Genomic DNA, 12429 nt, shown 5'->3' on the forward strand with positions numbered 1-12429 from the left:
GGCTAATTTTTGTCTTTTTAGTAGAGACAGAGTTTTACCATGTTGGCCCAGCTGGTCTCCAACTCCTGACCTCAAGTGATCCGCCCGCCTTGGCCTCCCAAAGTGCTGGGATTACAGGCTTGAGCCACTGCACCCAGCTGCCAACACTTTTTTATAGGGCCAATTAAAATCCTATTATAAAATGCTTCATGACTCTGTTGATACCAGATATTCTATACTGAATATTTGTGTACATTCACTGTGTCCTTTGGCACTAGGGGTATAGTGGTGTTAGTGTCACTACCCAAAATAAGATAAGGGAGTCTGGAATCCCAGTTTGTACCTTCCTCTCATCACAACCAAGTGGTCAACTATGCAGTTCTGAGATAAACTCTAGGCAGACACAAACACTTCGGCAAGGGGCTCCATAGAGACCCGGTAAGCAAACCTGGATCTCCCCACCCATGAGATAACTGGGCCCCGAGGGGAGGAGAATGCAGGCAGTGTTTGGTGCCTTCAAAGCTCTTCCTGTTTGGCTACTTCCGGACAAAAAGAGTCAGGTAGTCCCAGTGATTTCAGATTTCATTTTGTTTTTTTGAGACAGAGTCTACTCGGGAGTGCAATGGCATGATCTCGGCTCATTGCAACCTCCATGTCCCAGATTCAAGTGATCCTTGTTTCTCAGCCTCCCAAGTAGCTGGGACTACAGTCATGTGCCACCAGGCCAGGCTAATTTTTTGTGTTTTTAGTAGAGATGGGGTTTTGCCATGTTGCCCAGGCTGGTCTCGAACTTCTGACCTCAGGTGATCCACCCACCTTGGCCTCCCAAAGTGCTGGGATTACAGGCGTGAGCCACCGCGCCCAGCCAGTGATTTCAGATTTCTAGACCATCTTCCTACTCACTGTTTTCCAGATTTTCTGAACATTAAACTTTTGTTGAAAAGTGAATTCTGCAATATAAAAATAAAATTCTGTTGTATAGAAAATGAATTCTGTTATACAGAAAATAAATTATGGGCTGGGTACAGTGGTTCACGCCTATAATCCCATCACTTTGGGAGGCTGAGGCAGGTGGATCACCTGAGGTCAGGAGTTCGAGATCAGCCTCGCCAACATGATGAAACCCCATCTCTACTAAAAATACAAAAAATTAGCCAGGCATGGTGCTGGGCACCTGTAGTCCCGGCTACTTGGAAGGCTGAGGCAGGAGAATCACTTGAATCTAGGAGGCGGAGGTTGCAGTGAGCCACGGTCATGCCACTGCACTCCAGCCTAGGCAACAGAGAGAGACTCTGTCTCAAAAAAATAATAATAATAAAAAAAGAAGGAAAGAAAGAAAATGAATTCTGTTGTAGAAGTCCTTCTTTCCCAAGCTGCTGGCGGCTGAGCAATATGGGCTGGGCGTGTCATAGTCCCTTCTTCCTCCCAGGGCTTTGGTTGGATTTAGTGGTTTTAGCAAAATCTCTGTTGGGTGTGTGGCTTTTTAAAATCTAATGTCAAGACCATGTTACTTGTCTTGAGGTCCAGCCTATAGTTAATCTACCCACAAACCATATTAATTCTAAATTGGGTTAGACAAGATAACAAGAATAGCCAAACAGCTACAGGTAAGAGAAATGAGGTCTAAAGTTTCAAAGTAAATACAGTGACATACATTAAAAGTGCCATATCACATGGGGTATTAAATTTTGGAACTTGTACTGCAAAGAGTAGCAGAGGCTGATTCAGTAAGAATTTAGATCTATGATTCAATGTTTTTTTTTTAAGAGACAGAGTCTCATTCTGTCACCCAGGCTGGAATGCAGTGGTACAATCACAGCTCACTGTAGCCTAGAATTCCTGGGCTCAAGTGATCCTCCCACCTCAGTTGAGTAGCCAAGACTACAAACACAAACATCCAGCTAATTTTTTTACTTTTAGTCGAGATGGGGTCTTACTACGTTGCCCAAGCTGGTCTCAAACTCCTAGCCCCAAGTGATTCTCCCACTTCGGCCTCCCAAAGTGCTGGGATTACAGGCACGAGCCATTGTACTCAGTCTTTAATTCTTTTTAAGATTTGAATCATCATAAGTTAGAAACTGTGCTTCATAGTAAGTATTTTGCATCATGACTCTGTATACATATACCTACTTATATACAAATAAATGTTTCAAGTACAATATTTGTCCTTACTACATGTAATATACTGTGATATTTTCTTTCTTTGTTAATTCATTTTTTAAAGATGCTGGTCACAACCAACTAAATTGATTTCCTAACCTGCAGTGTGAAAAGTGCTTATTTAGATAACCAATCATTCTTAAGCTTTCTTTAGGCACAGCATGCTTCCAAATACTAAAATTTGGGGCAAAGTATTAGAAAGGATTAAAAGACCTTACAATAATCAATGATCATTACAACGCAATCATCATTAGAAGTTTTTGTCCTGTAGCATCTATAAAAGCTTTCTTTACTCACTACAATATTTCCTAGCGCTATAGCTGTTCAGCAGCAGGTGGCTGTTTAAGGGATTTATCATTGCCCTGACCATTCTCTTATAAGGTAAAGTTGTCGAATGTTCTCGAAGCACCTGATAGCTCTTCAGCATAGGTTGACATGATCCTGCAACTTGAACATGGGGCCCCACTCTACCCTTGTCACAAAACCTAAGTGCCCACTGCCACATAACTTATGATGAACATACAACAGCCTAATGTACTTCCCATTTGCAACAATAAACTGCACACATGGTGATCAGGTGCCAGCTCCCCGCAGAGGGGCTCATGGTAGACTGAAGTGCTCAGTACACCACTAAGAACTTCAGCATCAACACACTGCTTATGAGCTCATAAGACATGACTGGAATATAGTGGGAAGTTTCAGACCACGTTCTTTTAAAGCCACTTTCCAGAAAGACTGTCAACATTCCAACGATGTTGATACATTACTTCTCCCTTTTTTCTAGTCACTTGGCAAGAAAAAGTTAGGTAACTTACATTACTATAGAAATTGCCATACCAGTATTTCCAAAAACAGTGCTCATACTTCAACATGGGCCTTGGTAATTTAATAGCTCATCCTGTTTCCAAAATGACCTGTTTTTTGTTTTTTGTTGTTGTTTTGTTTTGTTTTTTAGCTATCTTTGTAAAAGAATTGAAATGCAAATATACTCTCACCCACATGCCCATTTCACTTGCAGCAGTCCCACTGCCCAGACACAGCCACGACCCTGTCAGAAGTCAGGCTCTGAGTGCCCACTGCCGAGAGAAAAGCACAGCCTAGCACCCAGCCCACGAGGCCCAGTCCCCATGGTTCATGAAGAGGAGCTCTCGATCACGTGAGAAACCTGGGATGCATTGCACAGTGACTTGGCTCCCTGAGTGAGCTGTGTTTATTTGCTGTTATCCATGCCACAGTCTCCCAGCAAGGGTGGGAAGGAGTAAGGGTGTTCTAGGTAACACAGGGCTAGTTGGTTGTTTTCGGATGGAAAGTCCTGCCTTTGCTACAGTATGACTTCAGGCAAGCCACTTAACTGTCCTAAAACCTACTTTCCTTATCTGTCACCTAGCTGATGGCCTCAGAGAGATCTTTCAAAAATAGAATAAATGTGCTTTTAAAGGGATATAGCACTATTGAAACAAGGTACCACCATTGGTAGCCAATCCACATGCTGCTATCAAGTACCTTCTTTGTATGAGGCAATATCGTTTCCCTAAGGTGGTTCAGTTGGAAAGGGGAAATAAAACTCACAAAATAATAATACAGGATAATTACAGGACAAGTTACACAATTCATGATTGATTGCTATATAAGAAGTCTAGATGTCCTATGACTAGACTACGACTGTGGGCTTGAGAAGCTATGTGGGAAGGGCCTGCACCTGGATAGGCAGATTGGGATGGGCAGGTAGGAAATGAAAGAGAACATGTGCAAAGGCACAGAGGCGGGAGAAGCATGACCAGAAACCCAATTTGGCTACGGAAAAGTTGGGAATGGACCACAGTCAGCCCTTCGCATCCACAGGCCACACGTCCACAGGTTCAACCAACCACAGATAGAGAATATTTGAAACAACAACAATAAAAAGAATACAAATAAAAATCACAGCACGACAACCATTTACATAGCGTTCACATTGGAGGTATTATAAGTAGTCTAGAGATGGTTTAACATGTGCAGGAAGATGTGTGTAGGTGAAATGCCGATTCTATGCCATTTTATATTAGACACTTGGGCATCTGTGTTGGTATCCGAGGGAGGCCCTGAAACCAGTCCCCCCAGATACCAAGAGGTGACTGTAACAGGCAGCAGGGCCCACTGAAATGAAGTGCCTTCCAGGTACACTGCCCCTGCTGAGAAGCCAGCCATGCCCACACCTCCTTCTGATCCATCTTTGTGCCACACGGCCCCACAGTCCCACCATCCTTGTTATTTATGGCTGATTGCCGCAGACTTGGGTAACAAAGGAAACCACACATAGCCTGTCACTGGGTAGCTGCTGCCTACGCAGGAAAGCCCTGGGCCACAGGACAGTGACTCACTGAGCCAATCGTATCTTCTCCCTGAGTGGGTAACATAGGAAAGTGCCCTGGCAACAGACACACACAGGCAGGGCAGCAAGTGGAAGCCTGGAGGTAGCTGAAGCCATGATCTAGAAGGAGCCTAGAGGGAGTAAGTGGGGAGAAAATTCTTTCCCTAACAGTGGACACAACACAGCTGCGTCTCCAGAATGGTGGAGCCCAGGGGGCAGAGCTCATGACGCCAGCAGCTGAGGGGTCACCTGGGACTCCCGGCTCCTGACTGGCTCTCTGGGAGGCTTTGAGCAGTGTCTTGTTTCCTGGCTTCTTTCTTGTCTGTACACTCTTCCCTTAAGCTCCTTTGCTAACGAGAGCTAGGGCTCTCAATCCTAGCTATTATCAGACTCACCTGTGGAACTCTGAACACAGATTCTCAGCCTCATCCCAGAGCTTCTGAATCAGAATTCCCAGGGCTGGGGCCAGGAAGATGTTTCCGGTTTTTTGGGGGTTTAACTCCACAGCTGATTTCAATGCTCTACCACCATCGAGAACTGAATTAAGGCAACCTGAACATGCACTTCTGCTTCCTACAACCTGAGACAGTTTAATGCTCATGGAGCCAACTGTGAAGCTCAATGATTAAAAGAAGATGCTCAATTTTTTTCCTTATTGTTTTAAAACACATATACAAAATTATATTTACCTGGAAAAACCAAATTTCACATCGACCTAGCACACCCAATTCTTTCAAACAACTCCTGAGTTCCAGTTCCTGTTTAGTAGCATAGTGTTACAATGCTTAAGAGTTTCCAGAGCACGTCAGCCGCCTTCTGAGGACTTGCTATGTGGCAGGCACTGTGTTAGGCTCTTTGTACACATCTGCTCATTTATCACCCCGCAAGCTGGACATTAATTATCCTCATCTTGGAGATGATAAAATATCATTTCGGAGCGGCTGAGAATCTGTGTTTTTAAAAGTTCCACAAGTGAGTCTGCTATGCAGCTAGGATTGGGAGCCTCTGCTCTGGTTGGTGAAGGAGTGTAAAGGAAAGGTGTCAAGCTTTCTCAGGTTGAGGAGAAGTTGAACTCAAACTTTAAAAACTTAGCACCTATGGCTTCTGAGTGACCTTGAGCCTTTCCACATGGCCTCCCAGATCCAGTATGGTGGCTGGGCAGTGATGGGTACATCTCCTCTATTTGGGAAAAATGATTATTAAAAACACTCATTTACTGACCCAAATCACTGTTTTTAGAATTAACCCAGGATGAAAAAAAATTATTCTAAAATTATAAAAAATTTTTAAATGTAAAAAATGGTCCTGGCCAGGCAAGGTGGTTCCCACCAGTAATCCCAGCACTTCGGGAGGCTGAGGTGGGAGCATCGCTTGAGCCCAAGAGTTTGACACCAGCCTGGGTAACATAGTAAGACCTCATCTCTACAAAAAAAAAATTTATTTTAATTATCTGCGCATGGTGGTGTGTGTCTGTAGTCCCAGCTACTTGAGAGGCAGAGGCAGGAGGATCACTTGAGCCCAGGAGTTTAGGGCTGCAGAAAGCAGTGATCGCGCCACTGCATTCCATCCTGGGTGACAGAGCAACAAGAAAAGAAAGAAACAATCTTCTTTCCTTTGATTTGTATCACCGATTTCCTTCCTTTCAAGGATATAAACCCCATTGTAATGCCAAATAGTCTCACAGGCCCTCACCCACATGACAATTAATGTAGCTAATTAAAATGTACAGCTTCATTTAAAAGCATGACTTAATTGAGTAGCTTTTAGCCATTTTTAGCCCTATTTTCTCAATTACAACAGTGTCTATATGCTTTTGAACAAGAGAAATACATTTATGCTGAGGTCTTATATTTATGCACGTTAGAGAAAATGGAAAAAAAAAAAAAAGCCACAGAAGAAATCATGATTGTATCTAATGAGTTGAAAGTCCTTCTGTCCCCATCGTAAATAGCATTCAGCCTCTTCAGATAGTTCCAAATTATAATAATCTTTAACATACTCTTGTTGCTTATAGAAGTATAGTCACCCAAATGCATACTAATATTTATCTGAACAGGTCACAGAAAAAAACTATCTCACACTCTGATAAAACTCACAGACTCATCATAGTCAAGAGCCTTACCTAAAAATGATGAGAGCAGGAGTAAGAGTGTGTTGGTGTCTTCATTTCCAAAACATGACGAAGCATTAGTGTTTTCACTGAAGTTCCATAGAGTTTTACAAACCAAGCAGGCCAGCTGCCAATCAGTAGGACCAAAATCTCTTAAACAATCCACTAACCTAGTAAAGTTCAAATTGAGAAGTTATTAGGTCAGAATCTGTCTTTAATATTGTTAGCATGATTATCCTTCTGTGATACGTAAGTATAATCCAGAGATCACTTAAAATAATTCCTTATCTATAAAATTAAGTGGTTACAAAGTAGCAATAATCTACTTCTGCACCCTTTTTTTTTTTTTTGAGACAGTCTCACTCTGTTGCCCAGGCTGAAGTGCAGTGGCACGATCTCGGCTCAACTGATCCTCCTGCCTCAGCCTCCCAAGTAGCTGGGACTACAGGCATGTGCCACCATGTCTGGCTAATTTTTAATTTTTGCAGAGACAGTGTCTCACTATGTTACCCAGGTTTATCTCAAGCAATTCTCGTGCCTCAGCCTCCCAAGTAGCTGGGATTGCAGGCATGCGCTACCATGCCCGGCTAATTTTTGTCTTTTTAGTAGAGACGGGATTTCACCATGTTGGCCAGGCTGCTCTTGAACTCCCGGCCTCAAGTGATTCGCCCACCTCGGCCTCCCAAAATGCTGGGATTACAGGCATGAGCCACCACGCCCGGCCTATTTCTACACCATTTTAAGTATCCAGTGGAATCTAAACACCCTCTTCAGCCTCAGCTTAGGGGCTTCCCAATGTTGAAATCCCTTTGCCCCACAGGAATGATGAGAGGACCCAAGCTCTGGAGAACACGATGTCCTTCAAATCCCAAGTCAGTACCCTACACCTGGAAACTTACTTCTTAATGCCACCTCCTTCTTTCAGGATGACACGCTTGTCTTTATCCACAGTGAGATTGAGGAGAACACCACAGGCAGAAAAGCAGATATCCTGATGCTGAGCATCCAGCAGCGCCATCATGAACCTGTGGACTACGAGGGAAGAGTGCAAATGCAGCCCAGTAAAAGCCCAGGGTTCCCAGCTGTCTCTTGTTTTACAGATGGTACAGGGGAAATGGGGAGTGGTTTGCAAACTCAGAATCCCTGTTAAGGGACTTAACTCATTCTTCCTAAGGCTTTATCCATCACCCAGCAGTGGGTTCCCCAATACCCACCACTCCCAGAGCCGGCTCCCCCAGTCCCCAGATACTGCAACACCTGACCCAGGCAGCAGCTGCTTCTCCACAGCAGTGAAAGAGTCCCTGCTGGTGGACACGAGGGAGCACAGGTGACACTCATCTAACTGCCAGTTGTTCTCAAGGGTTTTCCTGAACCTCCAGCAGCAACTGTCTTTAAATACACAGTCCTGGAGCGGGGAGCTGGCTCCTGGTGGGATCATTCCTGAAGTCTCCCAGGGCCATGTGTAAGACTCAGACTGCTGAAAACCAACCTGTGGCAAGGCAGGCCTTCCAGTGTAGGGACATCTCAGGGCAGCACAGGCTCCCGCCTCCGGGGAATCATTTTCCCTGACTCCTAGGAAATGCAACTGGGAACCAATTGTCCTGTTTACTCATCCCTCAGCAGATGCTGAGCAAAGGGTTGGGGAAGAGTGAGTAAAGTGTGCATTCTGCCTCCTCCCACGGTGCATGCACCTGAGAGGGGGTGCCCTCTTCTAGCCCCGGCCCTGTCGACTGGGTTGGGCAGTGAGCTTGGCAGAGGCGACATCACATACACATGTGCTCTTAAGAAGCTAAAGACTGCCCAGCAAAATGTGCAGTTATCTGTAGGTAGTGAGAGATGGGCATGGTTTGCTGCTGCTGCTTTTTATATCTGTATTATTGAAATTTTCCATTACGAACATGGAAGTTATGTTTTTAAAATTATTATTGTTACATGAAATATTTGAGACATACAAAGAGTCAAAGTACACTAATATTTGAGACATGCAAAAATATTTGAGACATACAAAGGGTATAAACATGTGGGTACTTGCCACTCAGTTTAAGAAATAAAACATTACATTCCAAACAACATGTACATAATAAATATAAACAATTCTTATTTGTTGATAATAAATAACATTATAGGTCTAATGATAATCTTTGGACATCCCTTTCCTTCCAGAGGTGAATGCTGTCCTTTTTTAATTTTTAATTTTTATCTTTTAGAGGTAGGTTCTCACTCTGTCTCCCAGCCTGGAGGGCAGTAGCACAATCATGGCTCACTGCAGCCTCAAACTTCTGGGCTCAACTGATCCTCCTGCCTCAGCCTCCCAAGTAGCTGGGACTACAGGCATGTGCCACCATGTCTGGCTAATTTTTAATTTTTGCAGAGACAGTGTCTCACTATGTTACCCAGGTTTATCTCAAACTCATGCCCTCGAGCAATCCTCCCACCTTAGCCTCCCAAGGTGCTGGTATTACAGGGTTGAACCACTGGACCCAGCCTGAACTCTGTCTTAAATTGGAGTTTACTATTTCCAATTACTATTTATACTGTATGGCATCACTACATGAATACCTATGCAGAAGCAATACCCAAGATAGTTTTGTATGTTTTAAAACTTATATTCATGGCACTCCTCTGTATATATCCTCCTATTGCTTTTGAATGCTAGAGAACATTTTATTGCGTGAATATACCATAATGAATTTGTCCTCTTGTCTGTTGAGGGACATTTAGGTTGTTTCTACTTTTTGCTCTTCTAAGCAAAATGTAATAGACATTCTAGTACATAAAAGAGAATGTCTTCTTGAGAATATGCCCCCAGACAGAAGTGATGAACATACACACACCCCATCTTGGAGCACAGAAGGCCATTCACAAGGGAGAGAGGAATACTGCCTAGGTCCATCTTGGCATCCTGAGCCAGGAGCCTTAAACAAGGAGCTCTACAAATCTCAAAGCAGAAACAAGTATAACACTGTAATGACTCAAGCTCCAAAACCACTCCGCTGATTATTGGCAAGAAGTGAATGTTTATGAATTCTAGTGTCATTAACTCACCATTGTTCTGCACAATGAAATCGCAGACATCACGATCCTGGGAGAGATTTCCGAAAACACGTACAGCCTCCAGGATTCCATCCATGTTGTTACTGACAAGAAGCTTTAAGAGCACTGGATTTGGTGACCAGAGAAATTAAATCAGTGAATTTAAGTTTTAACTTAAAGGTTAATGGAAATCAACATCATACTAAATACTGATAATTTTAAAATAATAAAATACAAACTGTAAGGGACTTTAGCAAGAACTAAGAAACTAATTTTTTCCATTTCTAGTTTCCCCATATTCTAATTTCTTAGAATCATCAGGTTCTAAGTAAGACATTTTTGTACCAGAAGGCAGAAGATAGTAATGTCTCCAGCTCTGTGTTTAGTTAATAAAATCGAAACCTCAAATGAGCACTCATTTATCCAAATCCAACTCTGAACCTTACATTCAGCAATATATAGCTTTTTGTCTTGAATTATGGAATTCTTCACTTGGTAGTAAGATAAATTGTTGATTGTCGCTGTAGCATTGATCACCAGCTCCTCACAATCATCAAGTGACTTGTATTCTGAAATGAAGTGAGGATAAGGGAGTCAAAGACCCATTGCAGGAGTAGACCCAAGCACATTGTAACTACAGCAACAGCAGGGCCAGGAGCAGGCTGCTGTCACAGCAGGGTCCCTACAAAGGCCTTGGAGAGGCAGCTTTACCACTTGATTTCCCCCGACTCCTCCTGCACGGAAATGCCCCAAATACAAGGACCAGCTCCTGGCCAGAGCAGAGAGGATACTGTCAACTCAATCCTTGTAGCCAGGAGGTTTGGAAAAGCCCGGCTGATCTGGGCTCTGTGTCTGAAGTAAAGCAAAGGGGCCAACATGGCAGTGAGCGGAGCCATCTCTATTCCCGCCTGTTTTCTGGGTTTTCGGGCTCTCCCAGGGGCTCCTCCCTGGAGTCTTTGCCCTACTTCCCACACCGCCTCCTAACGGAATGGCCCTGAGGTCATGATCTGTCAGTGACTATGAACTCTAGAAGACACCTCTGGCCTCCTCTACCAACCCCCTAATTCATCTCTCAGCACTTGCTGGCTTCCCTTCTTCCACTTTTGCCTCCCTAAATCTATTCTCAACAGTTATCCTTTAAAAGCAAGTCAGTTAATGCCACCCACCTCATAACCCATGAATAGTCCACGTTGTCTGGTCCACAAGACCTACCTGGCAGCTCCAGGCCTTACCTCTCTGGCCTCATTTGCTCCTCCTACTCCCAGACCCCCAGGGTCAACCACAGCAGCCTCCTGGCCTCTTGGAATATGCCAGCATGCCCCTGCCTGAGAACCCGTGCACTGCTGAACTTTCTTCTGGAACATACTCTCCTCCCAGTTAGCCACTTGGCTCACTCCTTACGTCCTCCCAGCAGTCACTTAGAGGCCGCCTTGCTGAACATACTTTCCGTAACCTCCCTATTTAAAATAGCACCTGTTCTCTTTTCTCTTACCCTGCTTTAATTTTCTCCATAGCACATATGACCACCTGATGTTATATACGTGTTTAATGTTTGTCTTTCAGCCGTAAAATGTCAGCTCCCTGAGGCCTAGGGATGTGTCTGTTTTATTCATGGCTGCATTCCCAGGCTTCTAGAACAGTGCCTGGCACATAGTGAGTGCTGGATGCAAGAATAATTGATCCTCTAGCTTAGCACATAAGGCCCTTAGTGGTTTTTGTCTCTGCCTCCCACTCAGTCTCCAGACTCATCTGTTGACGTTTCTGGCCACAGTGTGGGGAGGAGCAGAGGCAGGGCTGCAGCTGGGAGTGGTCCCAATGACCTCAACATAGCATGGACATGGGCAATGGCAGAGATGTGGCAGAGTAGAGACTGTGCTTGGCAGAGACTGGATGGGGTGTGAGGGAGAGGAATCACCTGGGTGCACATAACTGGGTAGATGCCTGAATTAAGGGCACAGGAAGAGGGCCAAGTTCAGGGACAGGTCATGAGTTCAGCTTCAGATATGCTGAGGTGCTTCTGAAGCACCCCCAGGAGAGGAGGGGTAGGCAGTTGGATATAAGACTCGGGCAATCAGACTGGCCTGAGCAACACTGCGAAATCCTGTCTTTACAAAAAATACAAAAAATTAGCCGCCGTGGTGGCACGCGCTTGTAATCCCAGCACTTTGGGAGGCCGAGGTGGGTGGATCACTTGAGGTCAGGAGTATGAGACCAGCCTGGCCAATATGGTGAAACCCTCATCTCCACTAAAAAGACAACAATTAGCCCGGCGTGATGGCACAAGCCTGTAATCCCAGGTACTTGGGAGGCTGAGGCAGAAGAATTGCTTGAACCTGGGAGGCAGAGGTTGCAGTGAGCTAAGATTGCACCACTGCACTGCAGCCTGAGTGACAGAGGGAGACCCCATCTCCTGTATGAAACCGAAGTTTTTCCTCGGGGAGCAAGCAGGGCGGCTATGAGCTGAGGAAGAGGACTGTGCTTATTCTTAAATTCTCTGACTTAAGTACCACCCCCTTTGGCCATCTTTCCCTGTTCATTAAAGAGAACAGCCTTTTTATAAATTACAATGTTGAAAGGAAAGCTCAGTCATTTGTAGGCTGCAGAAGACATAGACTGTTCCTTCCGCCAGTGGCCCCTCCCGCTGGAGCAGCCAGCATAGGCCCAGTACCTGGTAGACACTTAATGGATACTTGGAAAAAGAATAAATAAAGACCTGACTTCCTGTGTTTTAGTTTAAGTATATAAAAAGGGAACACGGAACTGAACTGTTTGGTTATCAATATGGATTCTACTGTAA

At 44.5% G+C, this 12429-nt stretch overlaps 1 protein-coding gene across 4 annotated transcripts in view; it reads right to left on the reverse strand.

Annotated features, from left to right (window-relative positions):
• The window catches only part of ARMC2 (armadillo repeat containing 2), a 180399-nt gene that overhangs the window by 54885 nt on the left and 113085 nt on the right, over nt 1–12429 (reverse strand). For all 4 annotated transcript variants that reach the window (XM_030928187.1, XM_030928185.1, XM_030928188.1 and 1 more), the window contains 4 exons: nt 10079–10201; nt 9645–9758; nt 7499–7631; nt 6612–6769 (listed from right to left, as the gene is read on the reverse strand). In XM_030928187.1, the coding sequence (XP_030784047.1) occupies nt 6612–6769; nt 7499–7631; nt 9645–9758; nt 10079–10201 (528 nt within the window). The remainder of the gene's footprint in view (nt 1–6611; nt 6770–7498; nt 7632–9644; nt 9759–10078; nt 10202–12429) is intronic.

Source organism: Rhinopithecus roxellana, chromosome 4 (genome assembly GCF_007565055.1).
Source record: "Rhinopithecus roxellana isolate Shanxi Qingling chromosome 4, ASM756505v1, whole genome shotgun sequence".
In the NCBI taxonomy this organism is placed as follows: domain Eukaryota; kingdom Metazoa; phylum Chordata; class Mammalia; order Primates; family Cercopithecidae; genus Rhinopithecus; species Rhinopithecus roxellana.